This window comes from Centroberyx gerrardi, chromosome 4, assembly GCF_048128805.1.
Source record: "Centroberyx gerrardi isolate f3 chromosome 4, fCenGer3.hap1.cur.20231027, whole genome shotgun sequence".
Lineage (NCBI taxonomy): Eukaryota > Metazoa > Chordata > Actinopteri > Beryciformes > Berycidae > Centroberyx > Centroberyx gerrardi.
In genome coordinates this window covers 31105234-31124323 of record NC_136000.1, presented here as the reverse complement: position 1 = coordinate 31124323, position 19090 = coordinate 31105234, and the positions used below count along the sequence as shown (strand labels likewise).

Sequence of the window (19090 nt, the reverse complement as noted above, 5' to 3'; positions counted from 1 at the left end):
ATTTTGAGGCTGTTTAACTCCCAACAGTTGAGACAAATATGACATCAAATGTAATTTAACCGCATTTTTCATTATTCATACCCCTAACCGCCATAGCTGTCTATCCCAATCCCTACTGAAGCTAATACTGTCCATCTACACCGAGTCTGAATGTTGTCGTCACCTTAAAATCAGAACCAGAACTGCAACGTTGTCCCACAGAAAGCATGAACCCCAAAACAGAACAGCAAAAGTAACATTCAAACGGCTCATATAGTACAGGTTGCAATACAGAAATAAAGCCATTAAAACCAACCAAGAATGAATGATTGAGTTTAGAGAAACTGGGTAGGGGAGAGAAAATAGAAGAAAACCGAACAAGAGGAAAACTTTGGAATTAAAAACTGTACATTAAAAAAAGCGACCTCTCCAGAAAATTTTCTCTCCAGAAAATCTGAAAAGAAACCTGGAATCGTTTGATGTCTAATGAACAAAGATACAGTTTAGTCATTTTTGATCTCTTACATATTATCTGAAGATAGACCAATACGTAAATGTCAAAACAAAATAAAAACTCCTCCCAACTTATTTTTGATAATCTTTCTTTTCTTTAAATTGTGTTCTTTTCTTTAAAATGTGTTATGTTAAAAGTGTCACAGCTGTTGGCTAAAAATGCACTCAACTCTTAGCATGAGGAGGAAACCAATTCTGTGTGAGACATAAAACTCTAAAGCTGTGTTCAAATAACACAGAACATAGAACTAAAACTATTAAGTTTAAAATAACCGACACATTTGAGGTGTCTTTGTCTTGTCATGTAAAAGCCTCAGAACTTGAATTTTACTTTAAGTTTAAGGTTTACATGGTTCTTCAATGAGTTGAGAAAATTGCGCTTGATGCTTATGAAACCTTTTCAAAAACCTATTGGATAAATTAAAATATGCATGGGGGTCAAGCTGAACACTGTTTTTCAAGTTGACATTTTGGAGATATTCAAACATATTGTTTTATCCGACTTGCAATAGTATGTGTTTAGTTTTAGTTTCAGGGGGTTAAACATCTCTATTTAAACAGCTATTTCAAGCTAAAAAAAAGTGAGTGACAATCGGCGCTGTCACTATGTGTTGGATTCGAACAAGGATTGGAAGATCTGCGAGAGACAGTGTCCGAACTCCTCCAGGACCACCCGCTCAGCCAGGGCCGGGCTGCAGCCCTCCCTCCCGGCCTTCTCCGCCTGGGCCAGCAGGCAGCCGCAGACGGCCTCCACCACATCAGGGGTTATCACCGACGGAGGCGATCTATACACACAGCCAGACATACGGATTGAATGTTCTATGTTTTTCATTCTCTTAAAGCCATTTTGATCTAAAGGCTTCTGCTTAAATGCTTGAAATGTGTTTCTTAGACAAATATAAATAGCGAAGCTGATGCCTATGACTGAATTCCTTTCCAAAGCCTTTGCCTTTCCATCAAGGCAAAGGGCGGCCACTTTAAAGAATCTAAAATATAAGATAGTTTTGATTTGTTTAACACTTTTTTGGTCGCTGCATAATTCCATTTGTGTTATTTCACAGTTTTGATGTCTTTACTATTATTCTAAAATGTGGAAAATAGTAAAAATAAAAGAAAAATGTGGTGTGTCCAAATTTGATCTTATAGTTTTTTTCACTGAGACCAATCCATAGTCCCTACATCTAGTAACCTACATCTAATAATTTATGACACTGACCAAATAAGTTTTGGTGGCAAATGATATTAGATGCAGGGACTTTACCATAGCTGAGGACTTAGTGGACAGAAAACAGAGGAATGTGACCCAACTGTTACGTATACAACCGAATATGGCTTCTTAAGCCTTTTCAATCTGCAACTCAAATTGGAGAAAAGCAAGTCTCTTCTCCCGGAACCAATCCGATGAAGATTTATTGATACTCTTGTAATGGCGGGACCTGAGATGCAAGGTGAGTAGGACCAGGAGAACCACTGGTAAAAGAAATACAGCAACAGAACCATGTGACTGGCCAAGTTACATGCTCTCCAAATGGCTAAACTCGTTTTTCAAACACTGTGAATCTGTGAAACAAAGATGGAGACAAAACTAGACCGACTCACTTGTCCTTGTCATTGTGTGTCCTCTCATCCAGGCGGGTTGCAGGGCGATCCCAGAACCCCGCCTTTCCCTCTACGCTGCCGCCATAGTTCCCACAGCCGACACACTTACAGCTGGACGTACACATGATGTTGGCCTGCGCAAAGACACAGCAGGATTTACAAACGGTATGCAACCAGTCAAAAGTCTGGACCCACCTGATTGAATGTACTATGTTTTTCATTCTCTTAAAGCCATTTGATCTAAAGGCTTCTGCTTAAATACTTGAAATTAGTTTCTTAAACAAATATAAATAGTGAAGTTGATCCTATGTATGAATTTCTTTCCAAAGCCTTTGCCTTTCCATCAAGGCAAAGGGCGGCTACTTTAAAGAATCTAAAATATAACATAGTTTTGATTTTTTTTTTTTGGTCACTGCATAATTCGACTTGTGTTGGTTCATAGTTTTGATGTCTTTACTATTATTGTAAAATGTGAAAAATAAAGAAAAATGCGGTGTGTCCAAACTTGCAGTGTATAATTCAGACGAATTGCTTGGTACATGGAGAACAAAAACAGTGAAGAAAATGGATGGATGGATGGATGGATAGTTGCTTTTCATTTGTGTTAACCAAACATCTAGTCGCATCACCAGAAAGCATAAAAGGATACTGATACTGCAATGATTTCTATGACATCTCCATAAATGATGACCACTTTGTGTTTGTGTGTGTGTGTGTGTGTGTGTGTGTGTGTATAAACCTCATAGCACTCGCAGTAGAACTTGAGACAGGCAGAGCGTTTGCAGTTGCAGCCTTTGTTGTGTCGACCTTTGACCTCTCCCGACTTCCAGCTAGCAATCTTGGGCCTGAAGGCCTCTGGGTTACGATCGAGACAGACCTACGCAATGAGAACAAAAATAATGTTTAGAAGAAGAAGAATAGGGAAGAAACTTGTTAGAATTGAGTTGCGATCTGTTCTTCTTCTAGTTATTAATGGTCAGCTCAACAGGTTAAAACTGACTTTTATATCATCATAACTTAAGTAGACTGTGTGTAAATTGTGCAGCTTTGTGTGTGTGCGTGTGTGTGTGTGTGTGTGTGTGTGTGTGTGTGTGTGTGTGTGTGTTTCTACAGAGAGTGTGAGAGAACATGTGTGTCTCCCTACAGGAGTCCTCCAGTGAGAGAGCGATGATGAATCAGATCCTTCTAATAGTGTGATACCCGTCACCCTGGCTAAAACACCAATTAGAAACGATCGATGCTGTCAGCGCTCCTCGCCATATGGCCCGCATCAGCCAGTTGAATCACTCTCCCTCAACACCAGCAGCTAGCAACAATCAATCCTGTTACAGCTGTTACTTCCCCGATCGGCCGGTCGACTCACTCACCCTGCCTCAAGCGACGTTCTGTACTATCCCAACTTCTTCACGCCTCCTGTGTGCTTACCGTGAAGCATTTTAGAAAATCGCCACGCAAATACATTTTATGACGTTTTTTTTATGATCGGGCCATCTTGATTCAAAGCTTTGCAAACCTTGATTGCCTTGTGACGCTTAATGTCGTGTTCTGCGTTGTTGTAGCAGTTGGAACAGTTGCAGTTGCTGCACATCTCTCCGTTGGCAAAGCAGTCGCAGTACCTGAGGTAGACATAAACACATATTAGCCTAATGACTTAGGCTAATATGTGTTAGCCACCAAATGAATCATAAAAGGATGTAAAGTATGTGTGTGTGTGTGAGAGAGAGAGAGAGAGAGAGAGAGAGAGAGAGAGAGAGAGAGAGAGAGGGAGGGAGAGAGAGAGAGAGAGACTATCCCAATGTCATGCTAGGTTGACCTGAGGTCAATTGAAGGCATGAGACACTACATAGACACTGTAGTAAACGCTACATCAGACTGAATATCATGAGAACGACGGCACAGAGTAACTGCTTGGCTGAGATGGTCTGCTCACAGTTTAAGGCATTGGGACTTGGTGCAGTTGCAGGGTTTCCTGGACTTTGACTCACACGCAGTTCCATCATTTCTACAGAGGGAGAAGGACAGATACAGTATTTTGTATTAGTTTCAGCTCAAGCCCATGTTAAATAAAGCAGCTATAATTACAGTATTGCACTACTGAAACACTACGGCTTGGAATTTTTAGCTGCGACCAGCTAGTACTGTAGTGTAGTAATGAGGAGTACTGTGAAATTGTAGATATTTATTAATTTGTGATACAATGGATGGATGTATCTGATTATGCTATGATTTGGGCATCTCTGGTTGTATTGGGCGTTTATATAATTATAAATGAGTGTTTCACTGGTTATTTAGATTAGGTTTATTGTAATGTTGAAAGGTAGACTGGGTTTATTGCTTTCCCTGGGTTGAGTTCATATGTGTTTTTCTGTTGAGTTCATATGCGTTTCCTTGAGTACAATGGCTACTATTCAAGATGTTGTTGCTTCAGCACCAAAAGCCCGTCACATCATTTGGTCTGTAATTGTTAGAGGTACTAGTAATGGTGCTGGCAATAGCTTTGTCGCATGTTTTCCTCAGTTCCATAATTCTTACTGTGGTGCAGCAGCTTCACTCTGAACTCTGGACTCAGAATACAGAGGACAAGCTGTCTGGTGGTACTGGGGGGAAATGGAAAGATACATGGATGGATGAATGAATAATTAAATGAATGAATGAATGAATGAATGAGTGAGTGTAAAGATGGAGCTGGAGCTGGGGAAGTGGGACAGGCAGGTAACTGGTCCTTGGGTAGAGGAGGAGCAAAGCCTTGGTTTCCCTACCTGGTTGGAAGTCACCAACACACTCACCTCTGGTAAACACAAACAAGCAAACAAAAGAGGATTAGTGTAGAAACTTTGCTGTAAAACCTTTATTTTTACATCAACAAACTACTAAAATCTCATTTTGGTAAACTGCGGATAATGACCCACAGATGGGTTGAGGCGCTCTTATGGTGGATTCCCACATGACATATGAATATAAATGAATTTCGTCTTTGGGTTTCCAACCAAGAAGTCAGCATGCTCAGAATGCTAGCACTAAACAAAGGCAAATGAGCATCTCATTATGATCACCTATTATCTTACATAAATGTGTCCCAATTATAGAAGCTTTATTTGTCAGTATATTCATTTTGCATTGTGATCACATACTTCCTTATAGCTTGCAGAATGTCGACTTACTGTAGGTTTGTTTACAATAGAAATCGATAACCTGGAACATGTTCTCTTGGAGATCCCTCTCTTCTGCAGAACCTTCCCTCTTTTAAGGCAGACTAGCTAGCTCAGCAATGGAAATCAATTCATGCTCCCTCTCTGGGTGAGTGGGCCCTGCTGCTCAGCAGAATCACAGCTTATGAAAGGTTATCCTTCAGTCCTATTCATAGTTTTTTTTTCTTTTTATGGGAAAGTTACTTACAGCATGTAGATGGCCCTTGAAGTTTCATTTACAGTAGTTCAACTCCTCTGTTTATTACTATTGGTTATATCACTATTTGCTCACAGACCCATTCTGCTATCCTCTGTCAGCTAGCTTCCAACCCAATTTCACCTACTTTTTTCTTCTTTTCTGCGCTAGCTGTTATTAGGGCTTTGATTCCTACATGGTTCACCTGATGGATGTAAATACCCTCCAATTAAAGCTGTCAGTCTACACTTTAACCTCATAGTCATTGTTTCATTTCAGATCCAACGTGCTGGAGTACAGAGCCAAAACTGATGAAGATGATACAGATTTAGCAGCACAAGCTCCTAAGGCAGGTCAATCCAAAGCCTAAGCAAAGGCCCGTCCGAAAATCTATATAGATAATCTTGCTTTTAATCTAGACTTTGGAACAGCCAATCAGAACCTGTTGTTTTTCATCCAGACTTTGGAACAGTCAAATATTCTAATCAATCCTGCAACTAACAGGTAAAGTTGTGTAAAGTTGGCCCTTACCCTGACCTTGAGTTGGGCCCATGTCTCCGTGAGCTGGGGGAGGGGCCAGGGTATGCAGCACAGGTCCTAGTTGACAATGGTTGACCACCACAACCTGTCCACCTCCACTCACATTACATACCTACATAGATAATGGGAGAGAAGACTTTTATCATGACGTATACTATATTTTGCCATACATTTCTAATATCGAGAGACAAATAGAGCATGGTGCCGGAATACAGTCCCTGACCGCTGCAACCTGTCCACCTCCATTCAAGGATCTTTTTTTTGGTGTGCTCACTCCTTCAACCTATCTTGCCTACTTCCACTTTTACTTAAAGTTAGTGATTAACTACATTTCCCAGAATGCCTTACAACAGAATGACCCTGTAGCTTTCAGTCAAAGGTGGGCATATGATCACAACTCCTCTTACTCAAAAAAACACAACATATCTTGTGGCTGTATTGCATTGTGGTCTATTGAGGCTACTGTCGGTGGATAAATTGGTATCTCTGCCTCCTCTCTGCTGGATTTCTCCCTGTATGATTGTTCTCTAACCACTACAGTACCACCACCCCCTACACAAAGAGGCCCATTCTGTGCAGTTCCAAATCTTGAGAGGGTAGTTCCTAGTTGGTTAACCTGACTTTGCCTGTAATTGCTTTACACATAGTCACAACTCAGTTGTGTACAACATAGAGCTGCTTTAGATCAGTGGTTCTCGAACCTTTTCTCATGATTTTGCAGACTATTGTGTAGGCTAATCTAGTATAATTTACTTGTCTACAGTCCAAGACTTGGTCGACCCAGCACACAACAGAAGAGGTTATATAGACACTTTTTATTCTATTAAGAAACTGCATAGTATAACAAAGTGAGTGAACGGGTTTCAAATTTGCTCCACGAACCTGATGTGCACAGGGCACCTTCAAACTCTTACTTGTCTACAGTGTTTTATTCAGTCTACATTTCATTGCACACATGCATGCATAACAGGACTGGGTCTAATTCACTTTCAATTCAATAAATTAAGGAAATGGATTTTCTACAAAGTTCACAATCTGGAAAACTGGCACTAATTTTATGTCCGTACAGGAAATAGAATGCAACCACTATTACTGAATTTGCAAATGCGTTGCAGCTTCCATTTCCATTTTGAATGGATTGAACTGAAAATCAATTGGCCCAGCTCTGACATGCATTACATGCACTTAGAGCTTACAGGTTGTGTGATGCTGTGGGTTACGACTTCAGTCAGTCCCTCCTGAAATCGATGGTTGTCCATCAACTCTGGTGCACAGATACCAGTTACAGCGTTGTGTAACTCACCCTGAAACAAACACACACATACAATATGTAACGAAGCTAAATCAGCAATGTTTCAATATTATGCCATGAAAATAGATAGTACGATTCTGAATGTTTGAACTCACCGGCATCATGCCACAGGGTAGGGGTCCATTAGTAACCCAGGGAGCGGAAACTGAGCTGTGATGGCTGGTGTCTGGTAGACCAGGCATAGGGCTGACGAAAACAGGATTGCCTCAAGTCACTTGGCTATTCTGATGGAGGGCTAGCATTATCCTAGCTAGCAGTAATGGTACAAGGGAACACAATCCATAAAAAGTGAATTAACACCAACCCAGTGAGGAAGTGATACTGGCTAGACTGGGTCTCCGGTAGGTAGTCTGGATGAGGGGGCAGCTGACAGTGAGAGTTTGGGACCTCAGATGGACAGTGGAACCTGCAATCGATCAATCTCATCAATCTTCGTCCAGGTGAAATGTACATGAATTGTTCAGATTTGCATAAAAGCATCCATATGCATACATGTATGGACATGTATTTGTTAGCCATACAGACATAGGTGTGGGGACATTTTTTCAAACCTGTCATGGTCAGGACAGGAGGTATGTACAGAAGTAAAACCCATTTGTTGGTAATGGCAGATAGAAGAATGCAAACCACGGAGAGTTGGCTCCAATGCTGAAAATGTTCACATTATCAAGCTGTACATGTCTGCCAATTTTAGCGTTTTCATGCAAATCTGAGCGCTCTGGCCTATTTTCTTGAACTAATCTCTTCTGTCCCCGCTGTGTGCTTTTGGTTGCTTAAAGAGTGGGACCAGCATATCTTGACAGTCAAACGCTTTGTCGAATCACGATTGGGTGAGGGAGGAGCTTAGAAGCCTAGGCAGGGATTCAACAAGAACATGCACACTGGCTGTGCTCTGGTAACAGCTCGTAGGAAAAGATTAGAAAAACCAAAATCCTTGCCTAATGTAAACTCTTGCCGAAAGTAAGGCAAGCAAAAACGTCAACATTTCATTGTAAAAAATTCAACTCAATTCAACTCACAAACCTATCCTTTATAAAAGCGTTTCTCAAAGCTACAGACATCATCAGAGTCAGAAAAACTGAAATGTAAATTGAATGAATGACTGACTGACTGACTGACTGACTGACCTGTAACTAGTGTAATGAGGGTCCACCATTCCAGGCTGGGGGTGATGGTGAGGATGGGGAATCGCTCCAGGCAGACTGAAATCTGAAGGGTGCCCTACCCAAACATGGGGCCCTGCGAGGCCGGGACAGCCATGATCGTAGTTTTCGGAGCAGCAGACTGACAATGAAGAGGTATCACTGGCACAATTTTCCTCTTTGATTTGACTTGGGGTCGGCTCCATGGTGTGATAGCTCATACTACCAGCTTGGAGACAACCTGGTTTGGGGAATATAAAAATGTGGGTCAAGGATTTTTATATTCAACTTTCATAGTCTCAACGTGGGGTCCGGGGACCACCAGGGGACCTTGAGGGGGTTCCAGGGGGTCCCCAGCAAATTAATGAATTGTTAAACTTCACCATTATTTCATTTACAAGTTAACACAATTAAAGAATGTAGAAGAATGAGTATTTTGATCATAGTTCCACTGTTATCTCTCTACCTACAATACAGATAGTCATGGAGTTCTGGACAAAATCATATCTAACAATAACAATATTCTCAGATTTAGGTCCAAGAGATAAAATGTCATCAAATGGGGGTCTGTGGCTCTAATGTGGACTAAATTAGGGTCCTTGATATGAAAAAGGTTGAGAATCACTGTAGTAGCGGATGGGAAATACATTTGTTTTTAAAGCCTAAGTTTCAAAATGCATTCTATCTTGGCAATGACACCAACGGTAATTTGTTATTTAGTAGCCTATACACTCTAATGTCTGGGGTGCTTTCATAGTAAATTCTGAGTGATAAACATGTCAACTGTTTGTGTCAACTTATTTTTGGGATGTGACCAGAACAGACCAGACTCTGTCTTTGTCTCTGTCCTCTACAGGGTGAAGTGTGTTGTGGAGGTTGTGGGGCCCTGATGGGGACTGTTGGGGACTGACCGGAAAATTCCACCCTCATATCCTCTTACTTTTAGATATCATCAATTTGTGATGTCCAGTGTATTCCAGGAGTGTGGTGAAGTGTTGTAATTTACTTTTTTTGGTGTACCCACTTTCCATCAACCTGCCTTGCCTAGTTCTACTTCGGTCAGTGATTTCCAATATTTCCCGGAGTGGGAACAGCAATAAAAAAATACACCACAACAACAACAAAATGGACCCATAAATGCAAGGTGCAGCGCCAATAGATGTTTTTAAGTGTTACAAAGTGTTTTAGGGTGGATTTTTCCTTTAAATATGCATATTGTATCTAGATTGTGTGGCTAAGCTGCCGGGAACCTGTTTTTATCTATTAACCTATTCTGAATAAGCTGTTTTTATCTGTTCTTTTATTAAACACTCTTTACAGATATATTGATTGCTGTTAGCTATGGATTCTCTACATCAATGGTTCTTAATCCCAGTCCTCGTGACACAGAGCCCTGCTGGTTTTTAAACTATTTTTGACCAGTGTTTCATAAATGAGTCAGGGACTAATTTGCATTCGAGGTGAAAGATGAATGCAGTTAACTCACTGGTAGGATATAAAAACCAGCAGTGCTAGTTCCCAAGGACCAGGAGTGAGAACCACTGCTCTACATGAAGATTCAGTCGTCCAACACATGTTTTTGTTTGTCTCTGTCAGTTAATGAGCCACACCTGCATATATACCTGACACCAGGTGTGGCTCATTAACTATCAGAGACTCATGCGTTACAGCGTGTGTGTGTTTGTGTGTGTGTCTGGAATTGGACACAGTTTTGCTGAAGTACTCACTACTCCTATTGGTTCTGAAAAAATGACATCAAGTATTCTCTGAGCTCATCTTCAATCTAGTCATTGCTCGAAAACTATTTTGGAATCGAAAAGTAACAGTGCCTGGTTAAATTCTGAGGTTGACATTGTGGCCTGGTCATTTAAAAAGTTTGGGTTAGGGTTATATTGCCTAATTATTTTGTTCAGTCCACAAGAAGGAAATCGTGCTTAGCTTAAACTAGCTAGAGAGAAAGAGCTAGCTAGGTTAGCTAGAGTGATTCCAGTCGGTTATAATGTCATTAAACTAGTTATTAGACTAGATCAGATTATGCAAATGTATAACTGGTATTTCCTTTGACAGCAGTGATGGTTAGCTAACTGAATGAAACTATTTCATTGCAATCGTCAAAACTAACGTTTTGGGTTTTTTTTTTTTGGGGGGGGGGGGTTAACAGTAGCATGTATTATTACCTCCTAGTTACTGTACATTAGCTAACCTACTGGCTTGTTGGCAAATTAACGAATGAATTCCAATGTATACATTTTTATGAGGGCTGACAAGACTGAAATTTGTGAATTAACGTTACCCGACAGTAGAGATTACTTCTTCTACTCCAAGTGAGGTGATGATTGATGAGTGTTGATATATTATAGAATCGTCAAATTCCCAGCAGGGTTTTTCAGTTACGGGGAGCTCGTTTTGTCATATATGAGGGAAGCAAGAAAGTTGGGCGGCACAATGAGGTTGACTGCGACACAAATTGAAACTGTCAGAGAAGTGAAAGCACACCTTTGTTATGAGCATTTTATATCCTACAAAGCTATCAAAGATCTAAGCGCATTCCACAGTCTATCCGTATTCTACTATTTGCGTGCACTCTGCCTGTTACAGACAACGTTGTAGAATAAACCGAGCGCACCTACTGCTGCATGGGTTGTGAAATAGCAAACTACTGCTGCCTTCCTGTGCTATCAGAAATATCGTAATTACGAGTGACCGCAAATGAACCACCCAACAAACTGGTAAAAACAACGGAGAAAGTCCAAATTTTCGAGTATGAACATGGAGAATTGTAAACAATTAATAGTAAAAGCGGTATTTTTTATCATTATATGCTGTTATTTGGCCTTCTGTGTAGGCTAAATGACTGGTATTGTTGTATATTCATATTTTCACTTGTTTAACTTTTAGTTGTCAGGCATTTTTGTTAATCAATAAATCAAAACATTAATTACATGCTTGATGCACATTTTCTCCAATTCATTCTGCTGCTGCAGCCCAAGTAGCTCAGTGCCGCTTGATTATGATGAATTAAACAACGGCCACCAAAAATATTTTTTTGTTATGTTGTCCATTTTGTAATTATTTCCGACCAAAACCACTTGAATGCGCAACAAATTGTATTTAACGCTACCGACGTCTGAAGTAAGACTTTACGAGGAGCACTGAAGGCAGCATCAATCCAACCCGACATTTTTACGGTGACCTGCCAACACAGGCTGTGTAAAAACCGTAGGAAACCCTCTGCTCTTCGGTCTGTAGAGTAATGCAAACATGAGTCTCTGTTTCGGGAAATGTAAATCCGTGCTGATAACGGGGTCGAGCAGAGGGCTGGGACTGCAAATGGTTAAAGACTTGGCGAAAAGCAGCGACAGGCCTGCCACAATCATAGCGACAGCTCGTAACCCGACTGCCTCGACGGTAAAGAAACTTAGCCCTAGGTGTTTGGTTTTTTTTATGATGTTCTCGCTATATAACACACAGTGAAATTGACAATGCATCACCCAACACATATCAGGAGGAGCACTGTTTATGTGTTTTACACCTAGCCCTGACGTGCCGTTCTGTCTTGTGGTCGGAGAAGGTCACGCCAAACTCCATTCAAAAAATGTTACATTTCAAGCTGCCTTCTTTTCGGCAAAGGCACACACTTCGTGTAACATGACCCAAGACCATTTACGATCCACTCCTCACATCGGCATTCATCCAATACACCAAGCAGCACTCTACTTATTGAAAGAGAGTGTTGAAGTTATATCGGGGCTAGATTGCACGTTTCATCTACATGGTGCAACTTAAAATATAAAATAGATAAAGATAAAAGAAAAAAGATATTAGTTATTTCAAAAACTCAGGTTCTAATTTTCTTATGTTTACTGTTACTTTGCTTTACTATCATTTTCTCTCTTTAGTCTATGCACTGTATTTGTATTGTATTGAGTTAAATATATTCCCTTGCAATCTCTTTGTAGATTATTTATTTAGTCATAATTAAAGAAAAGGCCAAGTGCATTTATCCAATGATTGGCATTGAAATAAATACAATTTCAGATTGAGATATTCAAGTGTAGGTTGTCAGGCTAAAAAGGGTTTAGATAAAGATGGTGTTGGATTGTTACTGTGTCATAAAAGTTTGTTTTGCATAAATGAATGACATAACATTTTTCCATCAGCATGACCTTGTAAATTCCCCATGCAATGAAAATCCGTTCATTCCCCAGTTATTACACTACACCACTACTGAAAGCGTGTTTTGCAGCTATTTCCCCCACTGCGACCGACATAATAAACAGGTACCTGACTACTGGTGAAGTAGCCCCCTCCCTTAAATTCGCAGCCATCAAACCTGTACTTAAAAAGCACAATCTGGATCCTGAGGTTCTCTCCAACTACCGTCCCATCTCAAACCTGCCTTTTTTTTTAGCAAAGGTCCTTACTAATTTTGCTGGACTTAAGTGCAGCCTTCGACACAGTGGACCATGGCATCCTGTGTCAGCGCCTCCTGGAGGTGGGAATCACAGGCACTGCCCTTAACTTCTTCCATTCCTACCTCACAGGAAGACAGGAATATGTTGTTATAGCAATTTCACCTTCAGCATCAGCTGTGTTACCTCTGGTGTCCCCCAGGGGTCAGTCTTGGGGCCCTTGCTCTTTCTAATCTATATGCTGCCCCTGGGAAAAATACTGAGGAGCCACAACATCAAATTCCACTCCTACGCAGACGACATACAAATCTACCTGCAAACCTCCCCTGACAAACACCTTGCATTATCCCGGGCTACCAAATGCCTGGACGACATCCATCACTGAATGAGCAACAACTCCCTGCAGCTAAATGGCAGCAAGTCAGAAGCCATTCTCATTGGTACCCCCATCAGACAAAAAAGGCTGGTATCACCCACATCACCATCAATGGCCACCCCATCCCTCTCTCCTCACTTGCCACAAACCTGGGTGTCAAGCTGGACTCATCACTGTCCTTTGATGCACACATTAAATCTGTCTGTCAAACCTCATTCTTCCACCTGAGGAACATCTCAAGATTAAGACCCTGAGCAAACGTGATGCATAAAAACTGGTTCATGCCTTCATCAGCTCTCGCATTGACTATTGCAATTCTCTGCTCGCAGGCCTACCAACCAAAACTATCCAGAGGTTACAATATGTCCAAAACAGTGCCACCCGGGTTCTCACCAAAACACGGAAATCACAGCACATCACCCCAGTCCTCCACTCCCTTCACTGGCTCCCAATAAACCAACGATCATCTTCAAGTTACTCCTCCTGGTGTTCAAGGCCATAAATTGCACCGGTCCAACCTACCTTCAGGAGCTCCTCACCCCGGACACTCAGGTCTGGCAGCTCAAATCTCCTTGCTGTGCCACGGACAAAGCTGACAAGCATGGGAGATCGTGCCTTTTCGTCGCTGGGGCCACGCCTGTGGAATCAGCTCCCGGGAACGATTAGGGCCTCAGACTCACTCGCTGTTTTTAATCAAATCTTAAGACTCACCTGTTCCTCTCTGCTTCCCCCTAGGGTCCTGGTTCATATGTGCTTTTCCTTTTAAACTTGGGTCTCTAAATTTTAGTCTCTAATTTTATTCATCTTATATTCACCTTATTTTAACCCTTATTTTGGTTTATGCCTATAATCGTGTGATTTTTTGTGTAAACTGACCAGTTTTTAACATTGTACTATGATTGATTTACTCTTTCTGTGAAGTACCTTGAGATTTCGTTGTATTTTAAAGTGTGCTATATAAATAAAATTCATTATTATTATTAAGTGATGAAGGCTACTTACTAGTAATAATCCACTTGCTAGAAATATATTTTAAAATAGCCTCACATACATTTTTTAAAATTCCTTTTTAATTTAGGATCTACAAGAGCTCTCCAAAACCTACCCAGGTGTTCATACTGTTACTCTAGGTGAGTCCATATTTATATTCTATTTTTATTGTTTTTGCCACAGGTTGGTAAGGCTATATGGAACAGTAGTAACACTGATCATACAGTCACCAATTATTGTCTTAGTTTTCCTCACTTCTAAAAAAAAAAATCACTACCCCTCTGTCCTTTTCCAGTTCTAGAACTCTTATTTTAGAGTCTGGATAATAATAATAATATATTCCTGTATTGTGCATGCTTGTGTGGGATCTGATCAAAATGTCTCATTAGAATCAGTTCAGGTTAAAAGTCTTCCCATAGACAACCAGTGTAGTATTGATCAATTCTACAATAGATATGTAATTAATCAAACTGACAGAAGATGGCACTAGAGTTCTATCTAGACTACCTTGGGTAAAAGTTCAAGAGATCCCCGTTTCACTCATACATGTAAGTTCAGAGCCTTTACATACAAGTTTCTTCAAGCTTATGATGGTTATTGATACACAACACTATGAAGTATTGATTGCGTACTGTAAATATTCTGCTCTTTCTACCTACATCCTCCCTCATTTGTCCAGATGTGGTGAGCCAGCGCAGCATCAGCTTGGCCCTGGAGGAGGTCCGGTCCATCGTGGGATCCGAGGGTCTGAACTGTCTGATCAATAACGCCGCCATCAACATCTGTACTACCATCGACACTGTTACCGCAGACGCCATGATGAAGTCCTTCCAGAGCAACACCGTCGCACCGCTCTTCATCACAAAGGTAGGCCTTCATTCTGCCAGTTTGATTTGGTCTAAATCATTGGATCAGATATTGAAAAATATGAAACTTTAATAATCCCTTAAATGATGTGAAGCACGGTTAAAACGCTTGACCAATCAGATTGCGCGGTTGGAACTACCTGTTATATAACAAAACTGACAATTCCATGCCAAGAACATGTTAAGTGGGAATATATGAATGAAAAGTATGAAAAAATATGCATTACAGCATTATGAGGGTGTGCAAAATAACAGGAGTCTGAAGAAAATATGTGAATTTACAGCAGATTCAAGAACATAAACCGGTCCAGTTTAAAACATGCAGTGCGTTCAAATATGCTGCTGATACTTCATTTTGTGTAACTTCTTTTAGCAATGTGCTTCTTCCTTTTATGCGAGGGGAGTGGAGCCTCCAAGACAATTTCACTTTTACCAAGTAAATGTCCTGAAACAAGTTACATTCTCCTGAAAAAAAAAGTCAAATTTGTTGAAACTGGTAAAGTTATCTGCCAGTGCAGTAAAATGATTACACTAAAAAAAATCCTAAAATAAGCTTGATAAGTCTGGATACAACATAAAATAACTGAACAAGTCTGTCAGTTTTTGCAGTGCAGATACATCTGTATCAGCTTGGCTATTCTGGATTTTTTTTTCCCTTCCACTCCGACTTGCAGATTTGCTCACGCTCGATCCAGTTGGATGGGGAGCATCTCAGCAGCTTTCCTCAAGTCATTGGTTTTCTGTCCTCGGGACGCAAAGCCCTGCTGGTTTTCGTTCTAGCCATCTAATTAGGGACTGATTTACACCTGGGATGCCAAGTGAAAGCAGTTAACTGCAATTAACTGCCAGGTTGGATAGAAACCAGCAGTACCCTGGGTCCTAAGGTCCAGGATTGACAACCACTGCTTCAAGTCATTCCACAGATTTTCAATCAGATTCAGATCTGGATTTTTGCTTGGCCACTCTAATACTTTTTGTTCTGAAGCCATTACATTTTGTTCTGAAGCCATTTCAGTGTTGATTTTGCTTTATGTTCAGGGTCACTGTCCTGTTGGAACATAAACCTTCACCTCAATCTAAGGTGTTGAAACAGTGAAACAGGTTCTCTTCTTTTGATAAACTCAATTCTTTCGGAATCTCAGACCTTAGTGAATCGATTCAGGACTACTTCATTTGATTCACCTTTGTAAAAAGAACAGTTTTGTAGCCAAGAGCACTTTGGGCCACTTTAGTCACTCACATTTGTACCATGTCTTTGGACCAAAAGGTGGCACTGCCTACCCACCTAAACAATTCATTCAGTCTGATACAGCAACTGTTTGTCCACTTCAGGCTGATACAGTAACTGAACGGTTCGGTCAATCTCCCAGTACAATTTACGACCTCCAAGAGCACCTGGAGGTTTGGGGAAACCTCAGTCGCTCACAGTATCTTTGGTCATAGTCATCGTCATTACAGTTGATGTTGAGTCCTGCTTGTCGATCTTGTTTTCAGGCCTTCCTGCCTCTGCTCCAGACTGCTGCAGCCCAGTCCACTGGGATGGGGATCCACAGGGCAGCGGTCATCAATATCTCCTCCAGCCTCGGCTCTATTAAATGCAACTGGGGCGACGGTGCTGCTTATAAGAGCTACGACTACCGCGCCTCCAAGGTCAGAACACAGTCAGACACCCGCTGTGCTGACAGTAAATATGAGCTTACTGTGAGAAAATACTGTTCACTCAGCTTTCAGATGGTAAATACTACTAGAAAATGCTGTTCAGCTCAGCTTTTAGATGGTAAATACTACTCTGATCTCTCCGACTTCCTGAATTCTGATGTCACCAAGAAGAAAATACCTCTTGTGAAATTTGATTTTCATTAACCATTTATTTATCACAACTCTTAAAATGCCTTGAGAGGACACAACTACTTGTTGGATTTTTGGTTTGTGGTTGACCTTGCAGTGTGTGGTTAGCTGTGAAACATGAAGTCAAATGTCTCATCACTAAGTGCATGTGTGTTCAGTGTGAAAAAGCTGACCAGGAGCAACCAAACTCTACAGAAAAGTTTAATCATGGCGTCTTGGCGGCTAGCACTGCAAGCACTCCCAAGTCGTTGCTTTGAACCTTCAAGTCGTTTTGTTCTCACTTCCATATCGTTTGGTATTGCTTCCCGATGTGTGTAGGCAGCGTTGAACATGGTGACGAGGTGTCTAGCTACTGATCTGGAGTCAGATGGAATCCTCTGTATGTCTCTGCACCCCGGCTGGGTCAAAACTGATATGGGAGGGCCTGACGTAAGTATCCTATCCTTTCCTATCCCTTAATGTCACAGCTCACATATTTATACATAGAAACTATATTTGACTGAGAAGCTATGTTAATGTACTGTGTTGGTGAGACAAAATAGATTTAGGAGGGCGTTAAATTCACCTGTCTCATCAGCCTAAATCACAAAGCGGGGCTGCAACAGAGAAGAGCGTCCCATCTTATTTGGTCAAATGAAATTCTGGTGTCTGGTATGGACACTGGCAAAAAATCTTCTCCACACAGGAGGGGATGAATCAATCCAAAGTGTCTCCTAACAGCAGTGAGCAGCGCTCCATCCAGAGAAAGCTGGACTCACCAACATTAGATCTTTCTCCTCCCTCTTCTCTTTGGTATAAAGCATCACAGAGCGGCTGGGTTGGTAAACATGAGCTGTGTGACGTTTACTGACCTCACCTTACAGGATTTGTGGGTATTGAAGTGCTCAAAATTCAAATTATTACCTCTCATTGCTATTTGGGGCCGCCAACATGCGAAAATTTCAAAAGTGCTAACCTACTAGCCTATGGTATTGTATTCAGCTTGCCTTGTGTATGAAGCCAAACCATAATGGATATGAACAATAATCTCATATTCCTTTGTTGTTTTTCAGTTTCAGTTGAATCAAATAGTTCTGAGCATGTCTTTCTGTCTGTTTCAGGCTGCACTGACAGTGGAGGAGAGTGTCTCTGGGGTGCTCGCTGTCATCGCCAGTCTCACAGACAAGGACCATGGAGGATTCAAGAACTACTCTGGGAACAACTTGCCATGGTAAAAAAAAAAAAAAAAAAAAACATAACCAGCAATCCGTACTGCTGAAATAAACACCATAAACAAAAACTTGGACTAGTGAAGAAATAAGGTTCTCTGATCTAATTTCTATATGAAAACAGATGGAGGTGGGCTAAAGGAAGGTAATACTGTGATTGATGTATTAAGTGAAGAATATGAACAGATTCTTTCAGGAATTATCAGAGGATGATTGGCATTCTATGTGCGTAGCGCAGCATACTACAAATTTGGTTGGAAAAACTTAATTTGTTTTTTTATTACACCCTTCATCAAAAGCAAACACCTCTTGAGACCACAGCAATGCTGGAGACTGCTGGCACATGGATGCTGATCACTCTCATATATTTTGGATGTGAAAAGATCAAGGTTTTCTGGGATAATATGCTCAGCTTTGAGAGAGATCTTAGGATATGAAATCTGCAATGACTGTAAGGTGCTATACCTTGGTGTAATATCAGAGGACGTGGTATTAAAATGTGACTGGTACCTTTGTAAGATTTTACTTGTTGCTGGCAAGAAAGCAATCACCAGAAACTGGTACAAAATTGAAGCCCCTGGACTTGAACAATGGATGGATATTGTAGGGGAAATATTAGCAATGGAAAAATTAACATTTATCCTAAGGACTAAGGAAGATGTGTTCCATAGAAAATGGGACAAATGGATGACCTACATCACAAACAAAGAGGACACTGCCAACTCTGATATGAATACAAATGGTTGAAATGTAGAACAATGCACTAGATATCTCTGAAATATGAAACCCACACTGTTTAATGTTCATTGTTAACTTTTGTACGATACAACTCCCAATAAAAATAATTGACCAAAAAAAAATAGGTATTCTATTCTTTCTTGCTCAGAAGCTACAGACTACATTTGCATTACAAATGTATTT

The 19090-nt window shown here is 40.8% G+C and overlaps 2 protein-coding genes across 2 annotated transcripts; one reads left to right on the top strand and one right to left on the bottom strand.

The window, feature by feature from the left end:
- Positions 1–1096: 1096 nt before the first annotated feature.
- tesmin (testis expressed metallothionein like protein) lies at positions 1097–7428 on the bottom strand. The gene is given in 9 exon segments (XM_071915087.1): positions 1097–1277; positions 2092–2225; positions 2831–2968; positions 3605–3707; positions 4022–4093; positions 4624–4688; positions 4851–4879; positions 6007–6151; positions 7423–7428. Coding segments are annotated over 9 exon segments (873 nt in total).
- Positions 7429–11653: 4225 nt separating this feature from the next.
- Positions 11654–19000, top strand: LOC139924138 (C-signal). The gene is made up of 6 exons (XM_071915084.2): positions 11654–11877; positions 14336–14387; positions 14927–15114; positions 16608–16763; positions 17280–17390; positions 18062–19000. The coding sequence occupies exons 1-6, from the start codon at positions 11731–11733 to the stop codon at positions 18173–18175; spliced, it is 768 nt and encodes a 255-aa protein (XP_071771185.1). The 5' UTR covers positions 11654–11730; the 3' UTR covers positions 18176–19000.
- Positions 19001–19090: the final 90 nt, after the last annotated feature.

Coding starts and splice junctions, on each gene's coding strand:
- LOC139924138 (XM_071915084.2), top strand. CDS start 11,731: ATGAGTCTCTGTTTCGGGAAATGTAAATCCGTGCTGATAACGGGGTCG. Junction 11,878..14,335: donor GTAACCCGACTGCCTCGACG/GTAAAGAAACTT, acceptor TTTTTAATTTAG/GATCTACAAGAGCTCTCCAA. Junction 14,388..14,926: donor TGTTCATACTGTTACTCTAG/GTGAGTCCATAT, acceptor TCATTTGTCCAG/ATGTGGTGAGCCAGCGCAGC.